At 40.4% G+C, this 23,178-nt stretch overlaps 1 protein-coding gene across 1 annotated transcript in view; it reads right to left on the bottom strand.

Annotated features, from left to right (window-relative positions):
* Positions 1-10,701: 10,701 nt before the first annotated feature.
* Positions 10,702-23,178, bottom strand: part of LOC311275652 (complement C4-like) — a 48,587-nt gene continuing 36,110 nt past the window's right edge. The window contains exons 37-41 of the mRNA XM_084384803.1: positions 20,135-20,224; positions 19,903-19,995; positions 19,675-19,758; positions 19,354-19,486; positions 10,702-11,030 (exon numbers count right to left, since the gene is read on the bottom strand). Of these exons, the coding sequence (XP_084240929.1) occupies positions 10,889-11,030; positions 19,354-19,486; positions 19,675-19,758; positions 19,903-19,995; positions 20,135-20,224 (542 nt within the window). The 3' untranslated portion in view covers positions 10,702-10,888. The remainder of the gene's footprint in view (positions 11,031-19,353; positions 19,487-19,674; positions 19,759-19,902; positions 19,996-20,134; positions 20,225-23,178) is intronic.

The following is a 23,178-nucleotide window of genomic DNA, read 5'->3' as shown; positions in this document are numbered from 1 at the left end:
AACACCCTAACAACTAGCATGAGTACCCTAGCAACTGTATACAAACACCCTAGCAACCACTGCAAGTACCATAGCAACCGCCCTGTGTACCCTAGCAAAAGCATAGCAACACCCTAGCAACAACCCAAAATACATATCATTATGTATTATATATATATATAAATACACACACATTAACTATTTCAGACATTTACAATTATTTCAAACTTTCAGGCTAGACTTTCTCAAGCCAACACCTGATGAAAGTTTCAGTGTGAAGGTCCTCTACTGGAACACAGAGAGTGTCTGTCATGTCAGCTGATGGAACTTGATGGGTGGCCTCTGCGCACTAGCGCCCCCTCTTGTATGATATTTATATCATGATAAAGCAGGCCCACATCAGTGGAACCACGGTTCGGTTGCTGACCTGACCTTACCCTCCTAGTCAAAGCAGTGCCAAGCCTTGAGCTGTGTGCACACCTAACAAAACAACCATGTACTGTCAAGCACTTCTGGGAATTTATGAGTCAAAAATTACATTAGGCGTTATGCCCCCGGTTTCACAGACAAGGCTTAAGCTAGTCCTAGACTAAAATGTTTGATCTGTTTTAACTGAAAGCAACATGCAGTGACATTTTTTTAAATATCTGTACCATCGTTTTGTATCAAGATGCACACCAGTAATGTTTTTGTCTACTGCATGTTTATAAAATCTACTAAAATGTCCTAATTGATCTAAGGCCTAATCCTGACTTAATCTAAGTCCTGTCTGTGAAACTGGGCCATAGTGTATTGCTTATTTGTTTCTGTGGAAAGCTTTCTATTTACTACTATTTGAACAGAACACTTTAATACAGTTGTATTTGCATTTGCTTGTAATTTATAGATTATCTTTTGCTGTTTATGGGAATGGCTTCATATTAACAGACTAAATGCTAAATGTATAATCTAAATGCACACTAATTATTTAATAAATAAATAAAAAATCAGTATTGTACACAAATAATGTAGATGCTTTGCTTATTAACAAATATGTACATGCAGATATTTAATTACGTCTGTAATTCTTTATATACAAAACTGTTACCAGAGAAAATATATTTATGATATATAATAAATAATATCATGAACATTATAATAAATAATAAAGTATAAACATCCAGTCATTGCATAATAAAATAAATAAATAAATAAAAAAGAGTTATATAGCTGTTTTGGAACACAGTAACTGGTCTCTTGCTGGTATAAGTGGGTCCATGCCTGGTTGACATCTTAAGCTGGTTGTCACGGTTAGTCTGTTTCTGTTGGTTTTTGATTTGGTTTGTTACTGTTTCCTGTTCTGTTTCCTTGTTTGCTTTTGTTGCAATAGTAGCAGGTATTGGCTGCAAAAAAAAAAAAAAAAAAAAACCTGATTGGAGCATCCCTGTTTGCTACACCTGTTTCTCATTTCCTTGGTCTGATCTTGTTGTTATTGGTGTTGTTCTGTTTCCCATGTTTTTGCTTCCAGTTTTCCTTAAGGAATTTAAAGTTTATCCATACAGAAAAAAAAAATATTGAAATATATTTTAAAGTGTCAAAAATATATGTGGCATATATTCCAAATACATTGAAATATATTTGCATTGTTGTTCACTTATATTTATCATTTTAAAATATATTCTGAAATATAACAAAAATATATGATGTTAAGTGTGAAACATATTTACATATATTTAACTAAAATATATTTATTGGGCCAATTTCGAATATTTGGATATATTCCAAAAATATATTTCAAATATAATTATTTTGTGTATGGGTATTCTGAGTAAATGTAAATCCTCAGTACTCATCTTGCTGGATCTGTCTGCTGCTAACCACCAGATCCTCTTAGGGATGGGCAAATGAAGCCTCATGAAGCACTGATTCCGGGAAAAGATTAGAAGAATCAAGCGTGTCGAAAACAGCAGCATCTTGTGGGAGGTCAAATTTATAGCAGCCATAAACCAGAGTGTGCAGCGTATTTCACCTCTGTTGTTTTATCCATTAAACACAAATCAGAGGATCATAGCCATCAGAGGATTTCAATCAGATGTCCAATTTTGGTGAGCTCGTGCAAATTGTAGCCTCTTTTTCCTATATGTAGTGGAAATGAGTGGTACCTGGTGGGGTCTTCTGCTGTTGTAGCCCATCCGCCTCAAGGTTGTGCGTGTTGTGGCTTCACAAATGCTTTGCTGCATACCTCGGTTGTAACGAGTGGTTATTTCAGTCAAAGTTGCTCTTCTATCAGCTTGAATCAGTCGGCCCATTCTCCTCTGACCTCTAGCATCAACAAGGCATTTTCGCCCACAGGACTGCCGCATACTGGATGTTTTTCCCTTTTCACACCATTCTTTGTAAACCCTAGAAATGGTTGTGCGTGAAAATCCCAGTAACTGAGCAGATTGTGAAATACTCAGACTGGCCCGTCTGGCACCAACAACCATGCCACGCTCAAAATTGCTTAAATCACCTTTCTTTCCCATTCTGACATTCAGTTTGGAGTTCAGGAGATTGTCTTGACCAGGACCACACCCCTAAATGCATTGAAGCAACTGCCATGTGATTGGTTGATTAGATAATTGCATTAATGAGAAATTGAACAGGTGTTACTAATAATCCTTTAGGTAAGTGTATATATATATATAAAAATTGGTAGTAAATGGACTTAGTAAATGGACCTGTAGAGTAGTGGTTTGGGTTCAAACATTTTCGACACGCAAAGTAAAGCATTCACGTGACTGGAAAGAAAGTGAGGCTTCGTTTTTAGTTGATCACGTGTTTCTCTGAAAGCAATACGTGCTCCGGCACAGAGCTTCATGAGAAAACGTACTCGATACGTGCTTTGAAGCTTGAGTGTCAAATGTAACATCACTAGATCATACAGTACCTCTCATTCCAACCAGATGATCCGATGGTAGCTGCTCAAATCTGCCTGCCTGACAGATATTTCTTGCTGGATGACGAGCCATCACCTTCAACTAAACCTTGCGAAGACAGAGCTGCTTGTGGTCTCAACCAACCCAACACTTCATCACAACCATAACTCCATTCAGGACAACCAGGAACCTTGGATTTGGGATTGATAATCAGTTGAACTTCCCCGACCACATTGCTAGAACTGCCCGGTCCTTTGATTTACCTTATCTTATCCTATCAGAGCATGCTACACAACTCCTTGTCCAAGCTTTTGCTCTATCCAGACTTGACTATAGTAATGCTCTCTTGGCAGGCCTTCCAGCTTGCTCTGTCAAACCTCTGCAACTGATCCAGAATTCTGCAGCAAGAGTTGTCTTTAACAAGCCGAAAAGAGCGCATGTCACACCTCTTAAAATTGCACTGATTGCCAATTGCCCCTCACATCAAATTCAAGGCACTGATGTTTGCCTCCAGAACAACCACTGCACCCTTTACCTAAACTCATTACTTCAGAACTACGTGCCCTCCAGAAGCTTACATTCTGCAAGTGAACGGTGTCTTGTGGTGCCGTCCCAAAGAGGCAAAATGGACCCTGACTGTTCCAAGCTGGAGGAATGACCTGCTCATCTCAACCCCCGCGGCTGTGTCTTTAGCCATTTTCAAGAAACTGCTGAAAACATTTTTTTCGACAACAAATTTTTCGACAACACTTGACCTAGTAATACTAACACTTACTATTCTATACCTATAAAAAAAAAAAAAAAGTTCTGCGTGTACTGTGCTGGACTAACTAGGACTGGTCACAACACTTGTAGATTGTTGCCATACTGTTGGGTTTTATTGCTTCTATCTCCTCATTTGTAAGTCGCTTTGAATAAAAGCATCTGCTAAATGTTAAAATGTAAATGATTAAATAAACCCAATGCTGACACTGATATAACCAGCTGGTACCTTATTCGTTGATTGTCCAATATACTCTACCTGCTTGCAAATAGAAACCAGCAACCATGTTCCAAAAAATCTTGACCGTCTTTACCCGCTGTTATTTTTTTTTTTGGTGTGTGAATGTCTACCAGCTATTGACAAGCTGCACTATGTTCCAAAAAAACAAACAAACAGCTTGATCACTTAAAAAATGGCATGACCAGCTGGAAGCTAATTTGTTGCTGTTCTAAAGCTATGTTCAGACTGTCAGTCCAAATACGATTTTTATTGCATATTCGATTGAAATCATATTTAGCAAGTGTTTTTGCCAATTAATCTCTTCTATTTCTTTTCTTTCTAGTTCCCTGCAAGGTTGCAGTCTTGTTTTGCTAGATCCAGGCATTTAGTTTCGTTATTTGGTTTTCTCTAGTCTTGTTTTATTTTGCTTTTATCTCTTAACTCTTGTTATCTCTCCTGTTGTATGTCTTGTTGGTTCCTGCCCTGCTCCCTGTTCCATCCTTATTGCTGACTCTACTATCCTGGCAGCCAGTCTAGTGCCTAGTGCTGGTTACATCTCACTTATGCCAAACTCTGGCTCCTTGAGCCTGTGTCAAGTTTCCACCGTTGCCATAGAGCCTGGAGTTGTCTCATCCCTGACCAGCCTGTTCTCCTGCCCTATTGTTTGGACTGTTCCTACCTCACTTATCTTGTGTTTTGTCTTTTGTTAATAAATATCATGTCCTGCTCATTCTGCGTCTGGGTCCTCTCTTCTCAGAATCTTGACAATTCAAATCACATTGATTGATCACAGTCTGATTGATCTGATCAAATTTTGTGTGGGTTATGTGACTTTCTCATGCCACGTAAGCGTCAGACGTTGTTATAGGAAACATGCTGAAAGTCGCTGCAGATACAAGGCTGTTTTGTTGCAAAGTCCAATATAAAAAAAATGACAATATAAAGGAGACCTGTTTTGAGGCCTGTGGAGATGACAGCACGGAATAAAGCAGAGCATTAATTTCTGCCACTGGCTCAGAAGATGCAGTCTTCGGCTACACATTTTCATGCTGTAAATAAGACAACATAACTTTTATTTATATAGCGCCTTTCCAACACCTAAGGTTGCTTTACATAGATAGGTTAAGAAACAAAACCAAATAAACATCAACATCGAAGCACGTACAATACACATACCAAGGGCAGAAAGTAATATACAGAAGTTGCTTACAAAGTTAAGTTAAAGAGGGATACAAACAAAGAGGGATTCAAACAAATAACATATCCATAAAGTACATTTTATAGACTGAGAGCAGAAGAGTAATATTCAGAGAAAAAAAAGTGTTTTAAGAGGCTTTTGAAAGAGAGAAGGGCTTGACGGATGTCTTGAGGAAGAGAATTCCACAACCTGGGAGCCACAACGCTAAAAGACCTGGCTCCCGTCACCAGACTAAACTTAGGGGTGACTAACAATCCCGCACTAGAAGAGCGTAAGGAACGAACAGGAGCACAAGGCTGAAGTAGGTAAGTAGGACCAAGTTTATGGAGAGCTTTGTAAGTGAGAATTAGTACCTTGTAGTTTATAAGCAAGGAAACATCACTATTGCAAACACCACATTGCCATAGAAACAATGCAGATATTCCGGAAAACAAAAGAGCACCACAGGACACACAAATATGTTCTTAACAGTTGTGATGCACAGTGTGGACATTTAATAATGTTCCAAATAATCGGATTTGGACTTACAGTGTGAACAATGCCTAAAGCCGGGTGCATACTGTGCGATTTTGGTAACAATTTAGCCGCCTGAGACAAATTTAGCAAATCCTAAAAGATTCCTCTGATCCTTGGCTAAAATCTGAAGTCTTTGATCATTAGTTCGACATGTTTACCGATAGCCGATTAATGACCGTTGCGAAATTCGAAATTCTGGCAGTGTCAGAAGATTTGACTCACAGTCTGCAGTGTGACTTCTCCTACGACGACCGTCAAATTGTCTACGTTTTTCAAGACAAGCCATAACCAAAAATAACGTTAGAGATTTCTTTGTGGCCACCATTTCAATCCTGTGTGTAATGCAGCTCACTGTCACTGAATGTGTCATTGATAGATTATGTAAAACTCCGGACAAGTTTTCTCGCGTGTGTCCGTTTTAACGTGTTTTACAGTCTGACATTAATGACAACTGAGATCTTACAGTGTGACATGGCTTACAGCGATGATCATGTTTGTACAGTCTGACAAGCAACAATCATAAAGGACTATTACAAATCGCACAGTGTGCACCCGGCTTAAGATACTACTACTACAGGGGTTAAGATACTACTACTACAGGGGTGCTAAATCCTGTTCCTGTAGATCTACCTACCAGCAGAGTTCAGATCCAACCCTGATCCAACACACTCTCAGTCTCAGGGTTAGAGCTGAATTTAGCAGGAAGGTAGATCTCCAGGAACAGGATTGGGCACCCCTGGTCTACTAGCTTGAACCAGATGATGACCATCTTAAACCAGCTAGCTGCCTACCATGTTCTACAAACCTGCTTGACCACCTTCACCTGCTGTTAGTCGGCTTGTGGAATGTCTGAGAAGTGACATACTGTAATCTGGAGAGTGTCAGTGTTGGTTGACATGTCAGTGCAGTGTGAATAAGCTTTACCACCATTGCATGACCAGCTTATAGCTGGTTTGTTGCTGGTCTAAAATGGTTGACTAGCTTGCACAGCTAGAAACCAGCTACCATATTCCAAAAAACAGTTTAAGTTGGATTTCCAGCAGGAATGTAAGAATCCGATTTTGTTGACTGGTTGAAGTTGATTTGAATTGTTTAATATGTTATGGGCTGTACCAACACGAAGGCTGGCAAGCCAAGATCATGCTGTAAACAGCCAAAAATTCAAGATATGCATAACAAGTAAATGAAGGTGATGTTAAGAGATGCAGAGGCATTTACCTAAATACAGGATTTTACCTTTTTCCAAATGCTAAATGTGCATTTCTGAGACTGCATATTTGTTCAGCCTTTACTGATTCAAACATAACGAGAAGTTTAATGGTGACAGCACAAACAAAGCAAGCATTGACCTGAGCCCGATTGAAGTGATGGCCAATCCCCCCGTGTTGCTTATGTTGGACCGACTCTCAGAGATTAGAATAATATGAGAGCATAAAGCCTGGGTCTGTTCCTCTCCCCCTCTACTCTTAGCACTCTCGCCTCTTTATGTCCTCCCTCCTCCAAAATATTCAAAGAAGCTTTACTACAATAATAAACAGGGGTTTAAACTGCCAAGCACTAATAAACACAACACATTACACAGACATATGGCTTCCACTGGAGACTGTATTAGACTTCTATTGAAATTCTTTAGTTTTTTTTGTAACATTGATTGAGATGCCACTGTAAACCAATGTGTGTACAGTTTGAATCCCATTTGAATCTGTGACTGAATCTTTCATTTAGATCCTCATTAAAGTCGTCATGAAATCAAAATTGACCCTATTTACTTTGTTTGCCCATATTACTAGTCTTGTGGTGAACAATTAATCCGTGCAAGTTAATACACAGAAAAAAATTGCTTGTCGTGGTAATCTTTAATCAACATCTGAAAAGTTACTTCTGGTCTGGAACGGCGTTCCTTCTCTGATGATGTCAGTTTGATGGCTTGGGTTGAAAATGCTTAACCACTCTTAACGAAGTTCCAGTCAAATCACGTCAGTAAGGCACCGTTCGTTTGTTCACTTCATTTTGCTGCAGATTTATTTTTAAACAAGACACAATTTGACACAGGCTTTTTAGAGCGACTGAAAAAACCGTCAGAAAGAAGATGGAGTGCCAACTACATTGGGACTGACAGTAATGTCCCAACACACAAGTGTGTGTAACAGTGTTTTCACTATAGCTTTGTCTGATACTGATCGTTTGATATGTACTGAATATTTATATTGTAACATCGCAGTGAAACTCAATAATTGTGATTTGCTATTCTTCCTTTGCTTCTGCATTTACAGGGTTAATGCTTTGGATTATTGGATCTGGAAAAAAGCATGTAGAGAACACTGTTTTTCATCATACATAAATGTTTATCAATTAAAATATAATTTACTACTATATATATTTTTTAGAGTGTATCTTTAAATAGGGCATGAATCGAGAAATCAAATTTTTGAGAAACAAATTTTTTTATGTTTTAAGAGTTCATTGTAATATAAAAATATCAAATGATCAAATGTCAAATGATCAATTATCAATTTAATGATTGGATTCAAAGCGTCTCTGCTTTTTAAGGCAGACTGGGCGAAACAACCTGTGGTTCAGTACGTTTTTTTTTTTAGCTACTCCATATGGATTCTGTGACGCAATTCCCTTTCAGCCTCCGCCTTCACCCGAGTGTGTGCATACTGCACCCTGTTGTACACGTACTCTCCCCAGTCCACCGCTCACCTGCAGATGTTACAGAGTTTACTTTGAGCACAGAAGCCCCTCTCACACTCTTAAAAAATAAATATACATATGCTGGGAAGCTGAATTACCTCACTATAACAAACCAAGTCTCAATGTCTGGACCGACATGAAACTCAGTGTGAAGATGTGGAAGAAGCTTCAAAAGTATACCTACAGTGATGTGTGTTGATTTATCTGTGTGGTCAGTGGTATTCTGCTGAGCAGTCTCATGGGATGTCATAGGAGAATGTATAATTAATGGTATATACTGTATATGGAATATTTTTGAAACCATCTGCTTAAATTATTTCAACTTATTTTTTTTTAAATTATTGTTTAATAGTGGAATTAATTGTGAAAAACATCTAGGTTAGTAATGTAACCATTACGTTATGTCGGACTGACGTCATGGGGTCTCGCCAGGAATCAGCATATGCAGTCACTAAATTACAGCCAGATATTTTAAAGGTTGTAGAGAGGCAAGACAAGACTCAAGAATGATTCAAGAATGTATATTTATATATATGTCATTTTTGCAATAACAACAGCACCAAAAATACCTCCTTTTTCATCAGTTGTTGCACAGACAGAATGGCTGTAGGCTTCAACTCTGAGAGAGGGGGGGAGAGAGAGAGAGAGAGAGAGAGAGAGAGAGAGAGAGAGAGAGAGAGAGAGAGAGAGAGAGAGAGAGAATTAAATAAGAAACATTTGTTTATCATGTTCAACTTAAATATATATCTTTGATTTAACACTTATGCACTGTTGGAGTTGTAGAGAGAGAAAGCCAAACAGAATATTCATGTTACTGATGTCTAATTCCAAACTTCAAATTTGAAAGTATATAAGAGCAATACCCACCAATTGAATGGTCTCCCTTCTTTCAAAACAACGCCAAAACGACAGGCTAATAACATATTGTAATGCAACCATGCAGTCAGTTTAATAATGAAAGATATTTTATACTTAACTTATATGGTAAAACAATGAGTATTAAGCAAGTTTCACACTAATACAGTAAGCTACAGGTAAATCTTACACACATCAACATGCTTTTGTCATCTTTTTAAGTTTAATTAATGTGCTGGCTAGATTTACTTATTATAGTCATTAAAACTCAACAAGGATTCATTAAATCATGGCCACGAATTAAGAACGTTGTAGTAATTAATAAAACTAGCACACGAATTTTAAATTCGTGGGAATTAATAATTAATTCATAGTTAGCAGCTCTCACTTTGGCTATATAAACTTTACTTCATTTAAACGTTATAAAATAAAACTTAATTGAATATCGGTACTCACAGTCTGATTGGTGTCCATGTCGTCCATCTTAAATTAGTGTTTTTGGTGATCCAGTTCGGTAGGTGGCGCTGTCACAAAAAAACTAGGGTCCTGGTACTGGGGTCCTAGAACTGGGGCCCTGAAACTGCAGCCTCCGGTTATGCAGGAATACCCTTCTCATTTATTTAGCATTTAAAGGTTGCCTAACTGTCTATAGTTCGTATTTCAACATGTTTCTGTCGATTTCATACATTTTAGTCTGGCACCAGTTCAACTAGTACAATGTGAAGTTTATGCAACAATAACACGCTATCTAATAAGTGAGGATACATTTCTTACCTTAAAAATCTTTCTTATCTTCAAATCGTGTTCTTCTTCTTCTGAGGTAAATCCAAGGTAGACTCACAGCGTGTATTCCAAACTCGATGAAAAGTAGAGGAATGAGGAAGTTTGAAGCTTTGTTTTGAGGTGATGGGGCGAGGTTTACGCTTCACGTGGACGATTAGCATGTGAATCGCTTGTGCACACGTGGTCACATCAGAGATGTTCACAAGTCTCAAGTCTTTAAGCTGGAGTCCGAGTCAAGGCTGAAGTCTTATCACTGGAGTCTGAGTCAAGTCTGGAGTCTTTTGTCACGAGTCCGAGTTGAGTCTCAAGTCATTTAAAAAAATTAACATACTCAAAAATCCTATTATTTGTATTATATAGACAAAATATATTATCTTTCTATTATCTGTTTTGTTTGTAATAAAGGTCCTAAGATGTAAATCCAGCTTGTTACTTTATAATCCATTACAATGTATAAAACAATCATCCTGGCAACAAGAGGTATTTGCAACACAATCGCTAAGTGGACGCAAGATGGTGCCAAAAAAGCGAGGCGGTCGCACCGGCTGACCCCAGGGGGTTAAGTGGGTAAATTAATTAATTTACCTTTTTTAACCACTCTGCGTGCCTTCCCTGACATGCTCTGTCACCCGCCTGGTAGGCGTGCCCCATGCTTTGAAAACCCCTGCCCTATATGAAACATTTATGGAAAAATATATTTCTGGAACTAACACAGCTGAAAAAGTGAGTGGACACTAATGCACTCTAATGTGATTTCAGTGGTCTATTGTGTTTTGAAGTTACTGACTCTTAAATGTTTTGTAAGCATGTTTATTTTAAGACATGATTACAGATAAAGCAAATGTATGTCTTATACAGTAGGTTCTTCTCAGTTATCATAATTTGTAGCATAAAAATAAATGATGGTTAATTTAGGATAAATGTAGATTCCTCTGCTGTAGTGATGTGAAATAATAAAATTTCCCCCAATTGCAGTTCAAACTACAAGTTACACCCATCAACTTGGTACTCTTTCACAAAATCTTTCAGTTCTTTGCAGTAAATCCTGTTGACTGATGCTTTGCATATTGAGGTTGATAGCTTCTGCTCGACCCATGTCTTTGAATCCAGCAGGTATTGCATGCTGAGAGAGAGAGAGAGAGAGAGAGAGAGAGAGAGAGAGAGAGAGAGAGAGAGTTCATGTCTATTAGATTTAGGGTCTTCTATTATGCTAGTGCAGCTGTTTTCAAAGTTTTTGATGCGAAGGACCCCGAAATATAACAAACTTATTCAAGGGATCCTACAGTCTCTGAGAAGGGAACGAGACGCTGCATCGGAAGTAGCCACACTAATGGGAACGCACGCCTCTGTGTGATTGTTTTTCAAGCATGTGTAAAATCAATCCAGTTGCATGGTGGAACGTCAGCCCGTAGTGTTTGACTTCACGACCAGGAAGCTATATAGCACACCCAGACCAAACAATATCAGCTTCTGATTGGCTGAAGCAAGTTAATTGCAGGCATGAATGTCAATTACAGGAAGTGTGGCAGGGTAACTTAGCATCTCGTTCACTTTTCAGAGAACCATGGTTACAGTCGTAACCTGAGACGTTACCTTTCGAGGGAACTTGGGGTCTGTTAGAAGTAGCAATGATATAGGAATGATAATACCCACTCCGCCATACTGACAAGTGCCTGTCTATAGGCTCAAAGGATGCTGTAGACAGACATTCTACCAGATCCGGGACTCTCTTTCAGGAAGAGGAACTCTCAATATGGCCTCCTTCCCCAAAATAGCTTTGACTTCCTGTTCCATTAACAGAGCCTGCTTAGGACCTACCACTGTGGCAGAAAAAGGCTACATAGTCCAGTTTGGTTCTCGTCCTCCTCAATTTAATGGGATCCCGCTGTTCTCTCTGCGGGGGAGCTCAGGAGGCGACACTCTATATCTGCTGCACTCTATTTGAGATGCTTGTAGACCGCTATGACTGCTCCCACCCAACAGCCCCTTAGACCTGGCTTCAGTGAGGAAGGTGTCTTTGAATTGCCGCCGCTTGCTTGTTTGCCTTCTGAAACCTCTCAAAACTTAAGTGACAGCATCACTGAAGAGGCCAGGAGCGGACAGTGGGATGTCCAAGAGAAAGGCTTTGTATTTATCTTTGATTCCAGACAAATTTAGCCATAAATGCCTCTCCTGCCATAGACTGACCAGGGCTGCAATAGATAGACCAATGGCTCTGGCCGTCTCCTTGGTGGCCCAAAGAGATAAACCTGTGGCCCGGCATAGTTCTCGAATTGCCTCCGGGCCCACCCCCTTGCTTTCATCCAGGTCTTTTATTAGACCGGCCTGGTACTACTGCAAGATGGCCATGGTATGCAGACACGCACCAGCCTGACCTGCTGCCAAATACGCCACCAAGTCCGAAGTTGTTCTACATGGCCTGGTTGGCTAATGTCAGGGCCTTCAAGGCCGACATTATGTCAGGGGAGAGATAGCTTTCAAGTGGCTGCTCCACCTTAGACATCTCCCCATATCCATGCTCTTTCAATCCTATAATAGAGACTTGGTGGCTAAGGAGACGGGTGGAAAACAAATTTCCTCCACTATCACGACAACTTGGTATCAGGAAAAAAAAAAAGGTAGGCCCAGACATGGAGGTTGCACTTTACTGAGCAAGAAATGCAAATCAAGCTTGCTTTTAGGACAAGCATCCTGGCTCTCGGTTAGCCAGTCAAAGTTTAATTTGGTCCCGGCACGAGTGACAACCTCCACCAGCTCCTCATAAGCAGGAGAGTGAGGTGGCAAGGCCTTAGTCTCTCCTGCTGTAATGCTGAGCACATCCACTTCCTTAGAGCTGGATAGCTGCAGCACCGGGCCCTCATTTGGGGTGAAAGAAGCCGCAGTGAGATTGCTGCTCTGCCTTGGCAGCAGGCAAACTAACAATAAATATGACAGGCAGTTCACGCTACGGGCTGACATCCTGCCATGCCAGTGGACTGATTTCACACAATTGTGTCGCTACTTCAGATGCAGCGCAAATTACCTGGAAAAGAAACAGCTTTTATTTGAAACAGATTTTTTTTTTTTACTTTTGATTAAAGGTGCATTAAGCAACTGACTTTTAACATAACTTTTTATGTTAAAAATACCCGTTTTCTAACCCATACATGCTTAAACAATTGCCTGATGGGCTGAATGAGCCCTTCTCTGATCACTGAGATTGTCTCTATAATCCTGTAAAGTAAAATAAATAAGAGGGATTCGGGCCGGAATTTTAGACTGGGCGTCACGTCATGCGCGTTCACGGCACGCTCACATAGCTATGCCTGGCAGGTTGTGTATTCGCCGGCATTCTCCGTAGAAGATGGATTGTAAGACACCTGCTTATAGTTCATTTCAAACACCAACGCAAACTCCACGTAAGATAAAAAAAAGAAAACTTTTGTCCGTGAGCGTGCACACCTCTGGTTGCAGTTTCGCTTGCCGCCAGAGGGGGCATAGTTCTGCAAAAACTCAGAGACTTTCTTAATGCACCTTTAATGTAATGTATCCTTGCTGAATAAAAGTATTATTGGAGACCCCAAACTTTTAAATGGTAGTGTAGAAAATTAATTTGAAATTAATTATATTAATTTGTATACTAAGTGTATAGACCTTTGTTAAATAAACATGAATGAAATATGATGAAGCAGTTTTACAGAAAACAGTGCAGGGCCCACCAATCCCAAATAATTTAAAAGACAAAGGCAAGAGAAAATCTGTAGAAGTATACAGAAATATTTACAACATTTACAACCCCAAATCCCAAAAATTGGGACATTTTGTAAAATGCAATACAATCAAGAACATCAAGCATCGCGTTAGTTCAGGCAGGCCACGTCAGCCAAGCTCGCATCAGTTGATAGCCAGCTGTTCATGACGTGTTCCAATCCAGTGTCGACATCTATCACAGAGGCACATAAACTGTTGTAGTTTTGAGTTCTGTTTCTGTGTTTTCAGTGTTTCTGTGATCCGTTTTCCCCTGTCTTCTGTTGATTTTTGGTCTAGTCCTGTTTTCCACGGTTACTGTCATTAGTTCATCTGTATCACCTGTTTCCTCGTTAGTCTCGTCAGCTGTGTCTTGTTTCCCTGATCTGTTCTCCTGTGTATTTAAGCCCTGAGTGTTTCAGTCTTCTGTGTCGGTCAATGTTTAATGTTAGGTAGTCTTGTTCTGAGCACACGCTCCCTGTTTTTGTGTTTCTGTTATAATTGAGAATTAAAGCCTTGGAATTCTTCATCTTTGAGTTTGCCTCCTACTTCATCCACCCGGAAGCCCTAACAGATTGACCGACCCAAAAAGAAGAAAGAGGATGGGGAGATTGATTGCGGGGTTCTTCTGCCCCAGAGCTCGTAAGCTGGTGTCGAATAGTGCGGATCTGGCTTTGAAGATGTTCGACCCAGCCTTCATGTCGGTGAGAAAAGCCTTTGAACACGCCAGTCCAGCCGAGCCTGCACTTCACGCCAGTCCAGCTGAGCCTACACCTCACGCCAATCCAGCCGACCCCGCAGAGCTAGGGACTGACAGCGTCATGCCCGCAGAGATTTTGTTTTCTTTTATCCTGCCGAGCTTGAAGCTCCCTTCGCCGCTGGTCCCATCCAGCTCAGAGCACTCTTCGCCGCTGGTTCCGCCCAGCTCAGAGCCCTCTTCGCCGATGGTTACGCCCAGCTCAGAGCCCTCTTCACAGCTGGTTCCGTCCAGCTCAAAGCCCTCTTCACAGCTGGTCCCATCCAGCTCAGAGCACTCTTCGCCGCTGGTTCTGCCCAGCTCAGAGCCCTCTTCGCCGCTGGTCCCATCCAGCTCAGAGCACTCTTCGCCGCTGGTTCCGCCCAGCTCAGAGCCCTCTTCGCCGCTGGTTCCGCCCAGCTCAGAGCCCTCCTCGCCGCTGGTCCCATCCAGCTCAGAGCACTCTTCGCCGCTGGTTTCGCCCAGCTCAGAGCCCTCTTCGCCGCTGCGTATTTGGCGTGCTGTCCGGGGGGAGGACTCCGAGCTCGGAGTTCGGCCCGAACCCAGAGTACTCTCCCCCTATGTAAGTGCTTAGGACTAGAAGCGTGGATAAGGGGTGGTGGAGGGATGCTGCAAAACTGTCAATGGAATGAGGTGAGACTGCTGAGTGTATATACCCCTCTTACCAATGATTGCTGAGTGCTCTCCACTTGTGTTAATTATCAGCTTTAAAACGTGCTCCTCCCGAACTTTGTTAATAAAACATCATTTGTTGAAATTTTGTAAATGGATTTTTTGCCCAATCTCACCTGATACAAGACAGCTGCTCAACAGTACATGGTTGTCATTGTCTGATTCTCCTTTTCATGATTGGCCATACATTTTCTGTAGGAGACAGATCTGGACTGCAGGCAAACCATTCAAGCACATCCACTCTATCGTTTAGAGTGTCTACAAAACCACTCTGTTGAAGCACATGCTGAATGGGGCCTGGTATTGTCTTGCTTCCCAGGAAAGATGTCATCTTGATGCCATTAAATGTTGATGTATAAACCCAATATATGCCTCCATGTCAGTGGTACCTTCACACACATGCAAGTCACTCATGCCGTTTCCTCTAATGCACCACTATACCATGACAGATGTTTGCTTTTGTACCTGTCGCTGATGAATATCTGGATGGTCACTTTCATCTTTGGGACAGATAACTCAATGTCCATTTCCCCCCCCAAAACAAGCTAAAACAAGGACACATTTGATTGCAGCACACATTTCCACTGTGTTTTGGATCATCGGAGATGAGCTTGCAGCTCCCGATGCCCGGAGTGGAAAGGAACGGGGATGGCCTCTACCTCTTGGTGCTGGATGGTTGGTGTGGAAGTCGGTCAGTAGTCATGGGTCCAGAATGTTGTCACAAGCAACCCCATAATCTTTCCTATTTTAGGTGTTCGACCCGTCGTCGAGAGTCCAGAATGGTGTTGACTTTGTAGATGTGCCCTTTTTCTGCATCCACTGGAGGAGGAGGAGGAGTTACATCATCTGCACCAGACCCGAGGATTAGTGAACGTTTTGTGTAGTGATACGTGGAATGAAGTTGAAATACGGTAGTGAGGTGGAAGGTTCAATCGGAATGTGACTTCGTTGATCTGCCTCTGGATGGGCGGACATAGCGGGGACTTAGCTTGTGACAGGGCAGTCGAAGACTGATGTCTCTGGTGGAGAGCCAGACCTTCTGTCCTGATTAGTATTGGGGTTTCTCAGCTCTTATTGTGTCGGCCTGGCTCTTTTGTCTCCGAACTGCCCTCTGCAGATAGATTCGATAGATTAGAATGTCTTCGATGTAGACGATGATGAAACGGTGGAGGAACTCCCGGAACACTTTGTTCATGAATCCATGGAATACGGAGGGTGAGTTGGACAACCTGTACTGCATCAGGAGGTACATGTAGTGGCCCGATTGTGTAACAAAGGTGGTTTTCTATTCGTCACCCTCACGTATTCGGTTAAGGTTGCATGCACTCCGCAGGTCCAACTTGGTGAAGATGCAAGCTCCACGTAACTGCTCCAGGGCTGTTGGGACCCGAGGAACAGGGGTAACGGTACTTTATGGTACTTTATGGAGTTGAGAGTGCAGTAATCAATGCAGGGCCGCAAGTCTCTTTCCTTTTTTTCCCCAAAAAGAAAAAGATCAAAGTGGCAGGGAAAGTAGATTGCCAAATGAATTCCTACTTAAGAGCCTTCTCAATGTACTCCTCCATTGCCTAGGCAGCAGGTTGATGGCACAATCCCATGGCCGTTGTGGTGATAATTTGGTCACTAGCTGTTTGCTAAAGACATCCTGTAAAGCCTGGTACTCAAGGGGGATCTCCTGATGATTGGAGGTTTCTGGTCTCTCAATGGTGGTGGAGTTGACATCCATGGTTTTTGAAGAAGTTGTTCTGGTGAAGGGTTGTTTGACAGACAGTTTCTTGACAGGTTGTAAGCAGTTCTCAAAACAGGAATCACTCCATTGTAGAATCTCACCACTATTCCAGCAAACGAAAGGAAAGTGTTGTAGCATCCACAGGCATCCCAGGATGATGTCAGCGGTGGAACCATCCAGCACCATGACTGAAATCTCCTCCTGATGGAGGCATCTGATGTGGAGCGTCACAGTGGGGGTGCAATGTTGAATGTAGCCACAGCCCAGTGGCTGTCCCAGGATCGAGTGGATGTTTTGAACTTGTGAGCAGGGTCTTTCCTGGAGGTAGAGCTTGCGCAGAAAGTCAAGGGAGATGAAGTTGCCTGCTGACCCAGGGTCAATGAGGGCTTTCGCTGAAACAGAATGGCGGGAAGCCATCACTATGACATCAGTTCTGGTCAAGAGTGTAATAGAAGGTGGTATTTGGATAGTACTCACCACTGGGCATGGTTGTCGAACTGGACACGCTGGCAAGAGATGTCCTTCTGCCCCATAGTACAAGTACAGTTGATGAAAAATCCTTTGTTGACGCTCCGCATTTGACAGGTGGAAAGTGTCGACTTGCATGGGTTCAGGTGCTGGAGGGGCGACAGATGGTGAGGTGGACGGAGGATACTGAGTGGGTTGATCGAGCATGCAGGAGTCCCTGGGAGATCTGGATGGAACGCTGAATGAAACTCAAGTCCTATGATGTTATTATAGATTGCCATCTGTTGACGGAGGTTGGAATTGAGACCTTGACGGTAGGCGATGATCAAAGCGGTTTCGTTCCTCCTGCTAACGACAGGTAGTGTATGAAATTGGGTGGTGAAAGCCGTCATCAAGCTGGTAATGGGGCCATTAGCATCCCAGATGGATCTTGCCCACTGCAAAGCTCGCCCTGTCAGCAGGGAAATGATATACACAATTTTCGCTCGATCATTGTGGAAGAGTTGGGGCTGCATCTCGAAAAATAACGAGCATTGTCACAGAAACCCGCTGCTTTCCAAAGCCTCGCCTGAATAGGTTGCTGGTTGGGCCATGGGACTGGCAGAGGCAGTGGGTAAAGAAGTGTTGACGGTGGTTGGAATGATTGACGGAGTGCTTAAACCAGTTCGGCAAATGGATCTAGAGGTGGATTACTGACATTGCTTGATTCTATTCCACGTTGCATTGTTTGTCTGGTCTTCTCTCAGCAAACAGAAGAGTGCAACACACAGGTAACTTACACACAGAGTGTTTTTTGCAGATATGGGTAGGAAATAAGCAATGCAAGCAGATGAGTGACTTGAGTTAAATGATATACAGTGAACACAGCAGAGTATAACAGTTCTTATCTTTGTAGGTGAAGACTGAAGTAAACTGGATGGTTGGAGACTGAAGATGACTGAAAATGAATAAAGACTGAAGAGGATTAAGGAACAGATCAACAGGTGAGTATTTCAGGTGGGTAGTCAGTTAGTAGCTCGGTAGGAACAACAAGACCAGACAATGGTGAACAGAGAAGTGACTGCTTATTTAGAGAGTCCTTGATGAGCTGGTTCAGGTGTTGTTGAATTCTGGTGATTGTGAACGAGTGGGTGGAACGGAGAGGACTGGTGCTGAGGGTGTGACTGGTTCTGTGACAACTCTCACCTATTACCAATTTACCTACTTATTGTGGACTGTTTAACTGTTTCCACTGTTTAACTTGGATATTCGATAAGCTTTTCACTTTTATTTAGCCTCTGTCCCAACTTCTTTGGAGTGTATAGCAGCCATCAAAATCAAAACTTGTTATATTTACAAAATACAATTAAGGTGTTCAGTGAAAACATTGGAATTTTTTTCTTTGTACTATTGCCAGTTAAATAAAGTTGAAAGAGAATTTATAAATCACATATTCTTCATCTGATTGCATTTAACAATACTGTCAAAACAATAAAATAATTGCTATTAATCTCATGATTTCCATCTTTAGGAAGCAAAATGAAACTATAATGCACTAAAATGTTATTCTGTAAATGTGTCAAAAGCTACTCTTTAACCTTTCATTAATATCTTAAGTTAACATGTTAACTTTGTAAGGAAGCTTGTTTCCATCAGGGAATAACTTTTTAATCGCACAATTTGTTTTTTTCTCCTCAGAACTGTGATATAAACTTGCAATTGCGAGATAGAAATTCCAAATTGCAATATACAAACCCAGAATTATGAGGAAAAAGTCAAAATTGTGAGATAGAAACTCGAATAATATATATATATATTTTTTTTTTTATTCCCTGATGAAAACAAGCTTCCATAACTTTGTCTTTTCCCAGGTCTACAAAAAATAGTGACTCTATTAATAGTACTACTAATAATAGTGATTCTGCATTACACAGGGTTTTGTCCAATCAAATAACATCTAGGATGAGACTGTCCCTAACCTTAACCACAGCAAGTAGCAAACCATAGTTCTTGATAGGAAAACAGCCAATAGGTCTATTTAAAAAAAAAAAAAAAAACACACACACTTTCCATTTCAACAGAAAATCCAACTGCTAAATGAAAATATGTACTTACTTTCCACTCGAGTCTTTGGTGGGGCCATCATTGCCCATGATGAGGTACGTTTCGCCCTCTTTCAGCTCACCTTTGCAGTGCTTTCTCTTGGCAAACACTCGTGTGCTGCCTGGGTTCACATCCAAGTCTCCCACTGAGGTTTAGAGGTTAAACTCTTAATTTATCTGTGCATTTCTAATAAACTAACAAGCTCAGCACAGTGTCCTTTCTACATTTATTTTTAAAATGCTCTTGACTTGATCAGTATCACTGATTATTCTAATGCATGCAACATTCATACTATAATTCTTAGAATAAATAATACAAAACAGGATTACTTACTATTTCGGAGGACCACGTTCACAGATGTTAAATATAATATAAAGTTGCTCTCTTCAGAAACTGAATCCACAGTGACTTCAAGTGCTGTCATAAAAAGAACATGAATTAGTAAATGTCATTTTTGCCCCAGCTTACCACAGCTAATAATATTTTATTGAAAATACTTGACCCTTAAAAATCTTTTAGGTTTTATTATAGTGTTTGCTTGTATAAATATGAGTCACAAACCATAGTCAATGTTGGAGTCGTAACAAGCATAATCAAGTCTGGTCTTTTTGTGGATTTTCATCTCAATTGTTTTCTTCTCAGTGAAACAACCCCCTGATGACACAGAGATGATTAGATTTTTGATGACATAAAACTCAAACCGATTCTACAATAAATCATCAGATTAGTTATATGCTGGTTTTAAAATGGTCTTATGTTTGTTTAAATGGATAACGGAAAACTGAGAACCTACTTTCTGCACATTGGCACACATCATCTGAGCACAGGACAGAAACCATGTTGCTCCTCTTGGGGGCGCTGTACAGCACAGAGCATCTCCTGTCTGTGAAAACAATGGGGATTGATATTTACATCAGTGACAAATCAGAGCATCCACAATAAAGAAATTGGGCTTTTCAAAATCTAGTTTAAAATAAGTTTTTGGATATGTACTCCATATTCATGTTGGTTTCAAATGGTTTTAAAAACTTTTACACCATTTTAAAGAAAAGTTTCATTGTAACAAATCCTAATATATGTGTTGTAACCATCAGTTAAAAAGTAAATATATCGTTTTCTTGTAAGAATGACCCTCTTTTAATAAGATTTTATTACCATTATCATTATGAGAACAGCTGTATTTTTATGACCACATCAGGCTCTCCTCGCCGGAGTTCTAATCATACACACCACCTCATTACACGCTCATTTGAATGGCTTAAAACTCTCATGCTGTCACACAGTCTGCATCTGGCCTTGTTGAAGGTTTCATGGACTCACCCTCCTTCCTATAATTGCTGTGTTTTTGGATTCCTTTCCTAAATAATGCGATAAGTGACTCTTACCTGAGATATTACCCGGTTCCCGGTTTTTAGATGTTATTTGGACGATTGTGAGCCTGAGCTCTCCAGTAAAATTCCTGTAAGAAGACTCTAGTTACCTGAAATATCACCTGTGTAGGAACTGAGAGTGGATCAGACAGAGATTTGTTCAAACTGGCCAAGAAGCAGAATCCTATACAGAGTTCAAATCAACAATCCAGGGCCATAAATAAGAGACCTGTCAATTTGGCGCCATCCAGTCTGAGCTAACTAACTCTTCCAAAGAGCGCTTGTAAGGGATAGTTTCAAAAGAAGGAACTATTAACATGTCAGCTTAAGCCAGTTAACCCATGACTAATGGTGGAAGAGATGGCACATCTTGAGCCTCACAAGTTAACGCCAAAGGGAGGTTTAATTCCCAATACAGAGATCCAAAACCGACAGTCTTTTCAAAGACCTCTGTTTGACCTGAGCTTTAAACACAGGAATGAAATCTCTTAAAAACCACATAGACTGCCTTTACATATCAAACTGCATCAGATAATTCCAAAACAATGCTAGACTGACTTACAATTAAACGTCGTTCAACTGCATAATTCTATATCATGTCTACAACCTATATGTGTTACTATTATGCTTTTGTAATAACGATTTAATGGTTTATTGGAAACGTGTCTTGTTTACTAGGTGTGTAAATGATTTCTTATTTCTTTAATTATGGCATGGATCAAATCTGTGTAAAATGTCTTGCACTCTCATAATAAAATACTTGTTTAAATGATCCCCTGCTAGAGCGGGAAAGTTAAGAGACCATGTGACAAATCAGATAATGTAATTTATGTGAGAGGAGTAGAAATAGTCACACCCTGAACCAAAGACGATACCTTATGGTCAGAACTCTGTTTCACTCATCCATCAATGCACCAGAACGTGATTGGCTTCCCAAGACCTTACTCCAGATGCAAGAATCCCTCCAGCCAATCAACAAACCTGGGAATGTATTTTTCAGCAAAGGACACAATGAAGGGAATCCCCACTAAAGTCATAAACAATAAAAGCAAGTAATACCTCCAGATCCTAGCTGAACTGGTACATTGAAGATCACGGCTTTAGTCAACATGTAGGCCTATTTTAAAATAAACTAATATGTAGATTGTGTAAACATTTTAAATGTTGTGTTTTTATTTTTTATTTAAAAATTAATTAAAAATAAAACAAAATAATCTGTAATACCATACATTAGCCACTAGATGTCTGTATAGCCCTTTACATAAATATATATATTCAGGCCTGTGTGTATATTTTGCAAATATTGTGCACTGGACCAAATTCTTAATAAAAATAATAATAATTTTGTTTGTTTTTTTAATAATATTTCTTCTTGCTTGACTTTATTTATGTACGTGACCTTGAAGTAATCCAAAAGTAATCAGTTACATTACTTTCATATTATAGTACTGGGATTACGTTACTGAATACTTTTTTTATGAAGTAATTTGTAACTGTTACGGAATAGATTTTTAAAGTAACCCTCCCAAGCCTGTTTATGTGTCATATATTAGTTTTATGTGTGAGAATAATCAATAAAGTCTTGTTTTTATTTAAACAAGTGTTCTTGTGTTATGTGCTTACGAATTTAATGGTTTAAACTTCTGATCTTGTTACTGTTCTTATTAATTGTGTTTTTTACGGTAACCCAGTAGTGCACAACCCATGAAATTTAAAAAGCAAACATAAGTTTACAACACAACAAAATCAAGCCACAACAACTTTTTGAGGGTGAGCAAAAACACACTGTTTTGTGTCTGGCCCTTTAAATGCAAATATGCTGCTGCTCCCGACACAGAGGGCGGGGTTTCAAGAGCTTGTGTGTTAGCAGCTCCAATTACGTCACGCAGACACACACTAAAATGACAGAAGCTGTTCTGCCTTTTATGTTTAAACAGAGTCAGACAAAGATGGAGAGACTCAAGAAGAAGTGACAACACTTAGAATGCAACAGGACGTCTTTGATTGGTTAGTTGATGAATTTATGTTGCTGATGTGGAGTTAAAGGTGCTGTATGTAACTTTTCTACTAAAATGAATCCTTTTTTTATTGCCTGTGTGTGAAGGGGTTGTAATCTCACATTAAAATGATCCACTTTGCGGGGTTTGCTATTACCTCGGAAAGCAAGTATTCTTATTTTTATGTGAACATTGTGAAGGTGCCGGGTCGGATTTACCGCGAAATCCAGTGACGTGTCCTGCACGCGCGCTCCCGAGCCTCTCGCCTCGTCTAGCCTACTGACTTTGCACTCAACAGCAACGACACTGCAACTTATGACATGGACTTATGACTTATGAAACTTATGACATGTCTGATAACACTAAGAAACGACCTGCTCCCAGCACAACACAGACTCCAACACAAACTCCACATATTGATAAAAAAAAAAAAAAAAAAAAAAAATTGTCTGCTGAAGCTCCTATAGGCC

Source organism: Rutilus rutilus, assembly GCF_951802725.1.
Source record: "Rutilus rutilus genome assembly, chromosome: 17".
Classification (NCBI taxonomy): domain Eukaryota; kingdom Metazoa; phylum Chordata; class Actinopteri; order Cypriniformes; family Leuciscidae; genus Rutilus; species Rutilus rutilus.
Note: the sequence above shows the minus strand (reverse complement) of the source record. Positions and strands in the feature narration are given on the sequence as shown.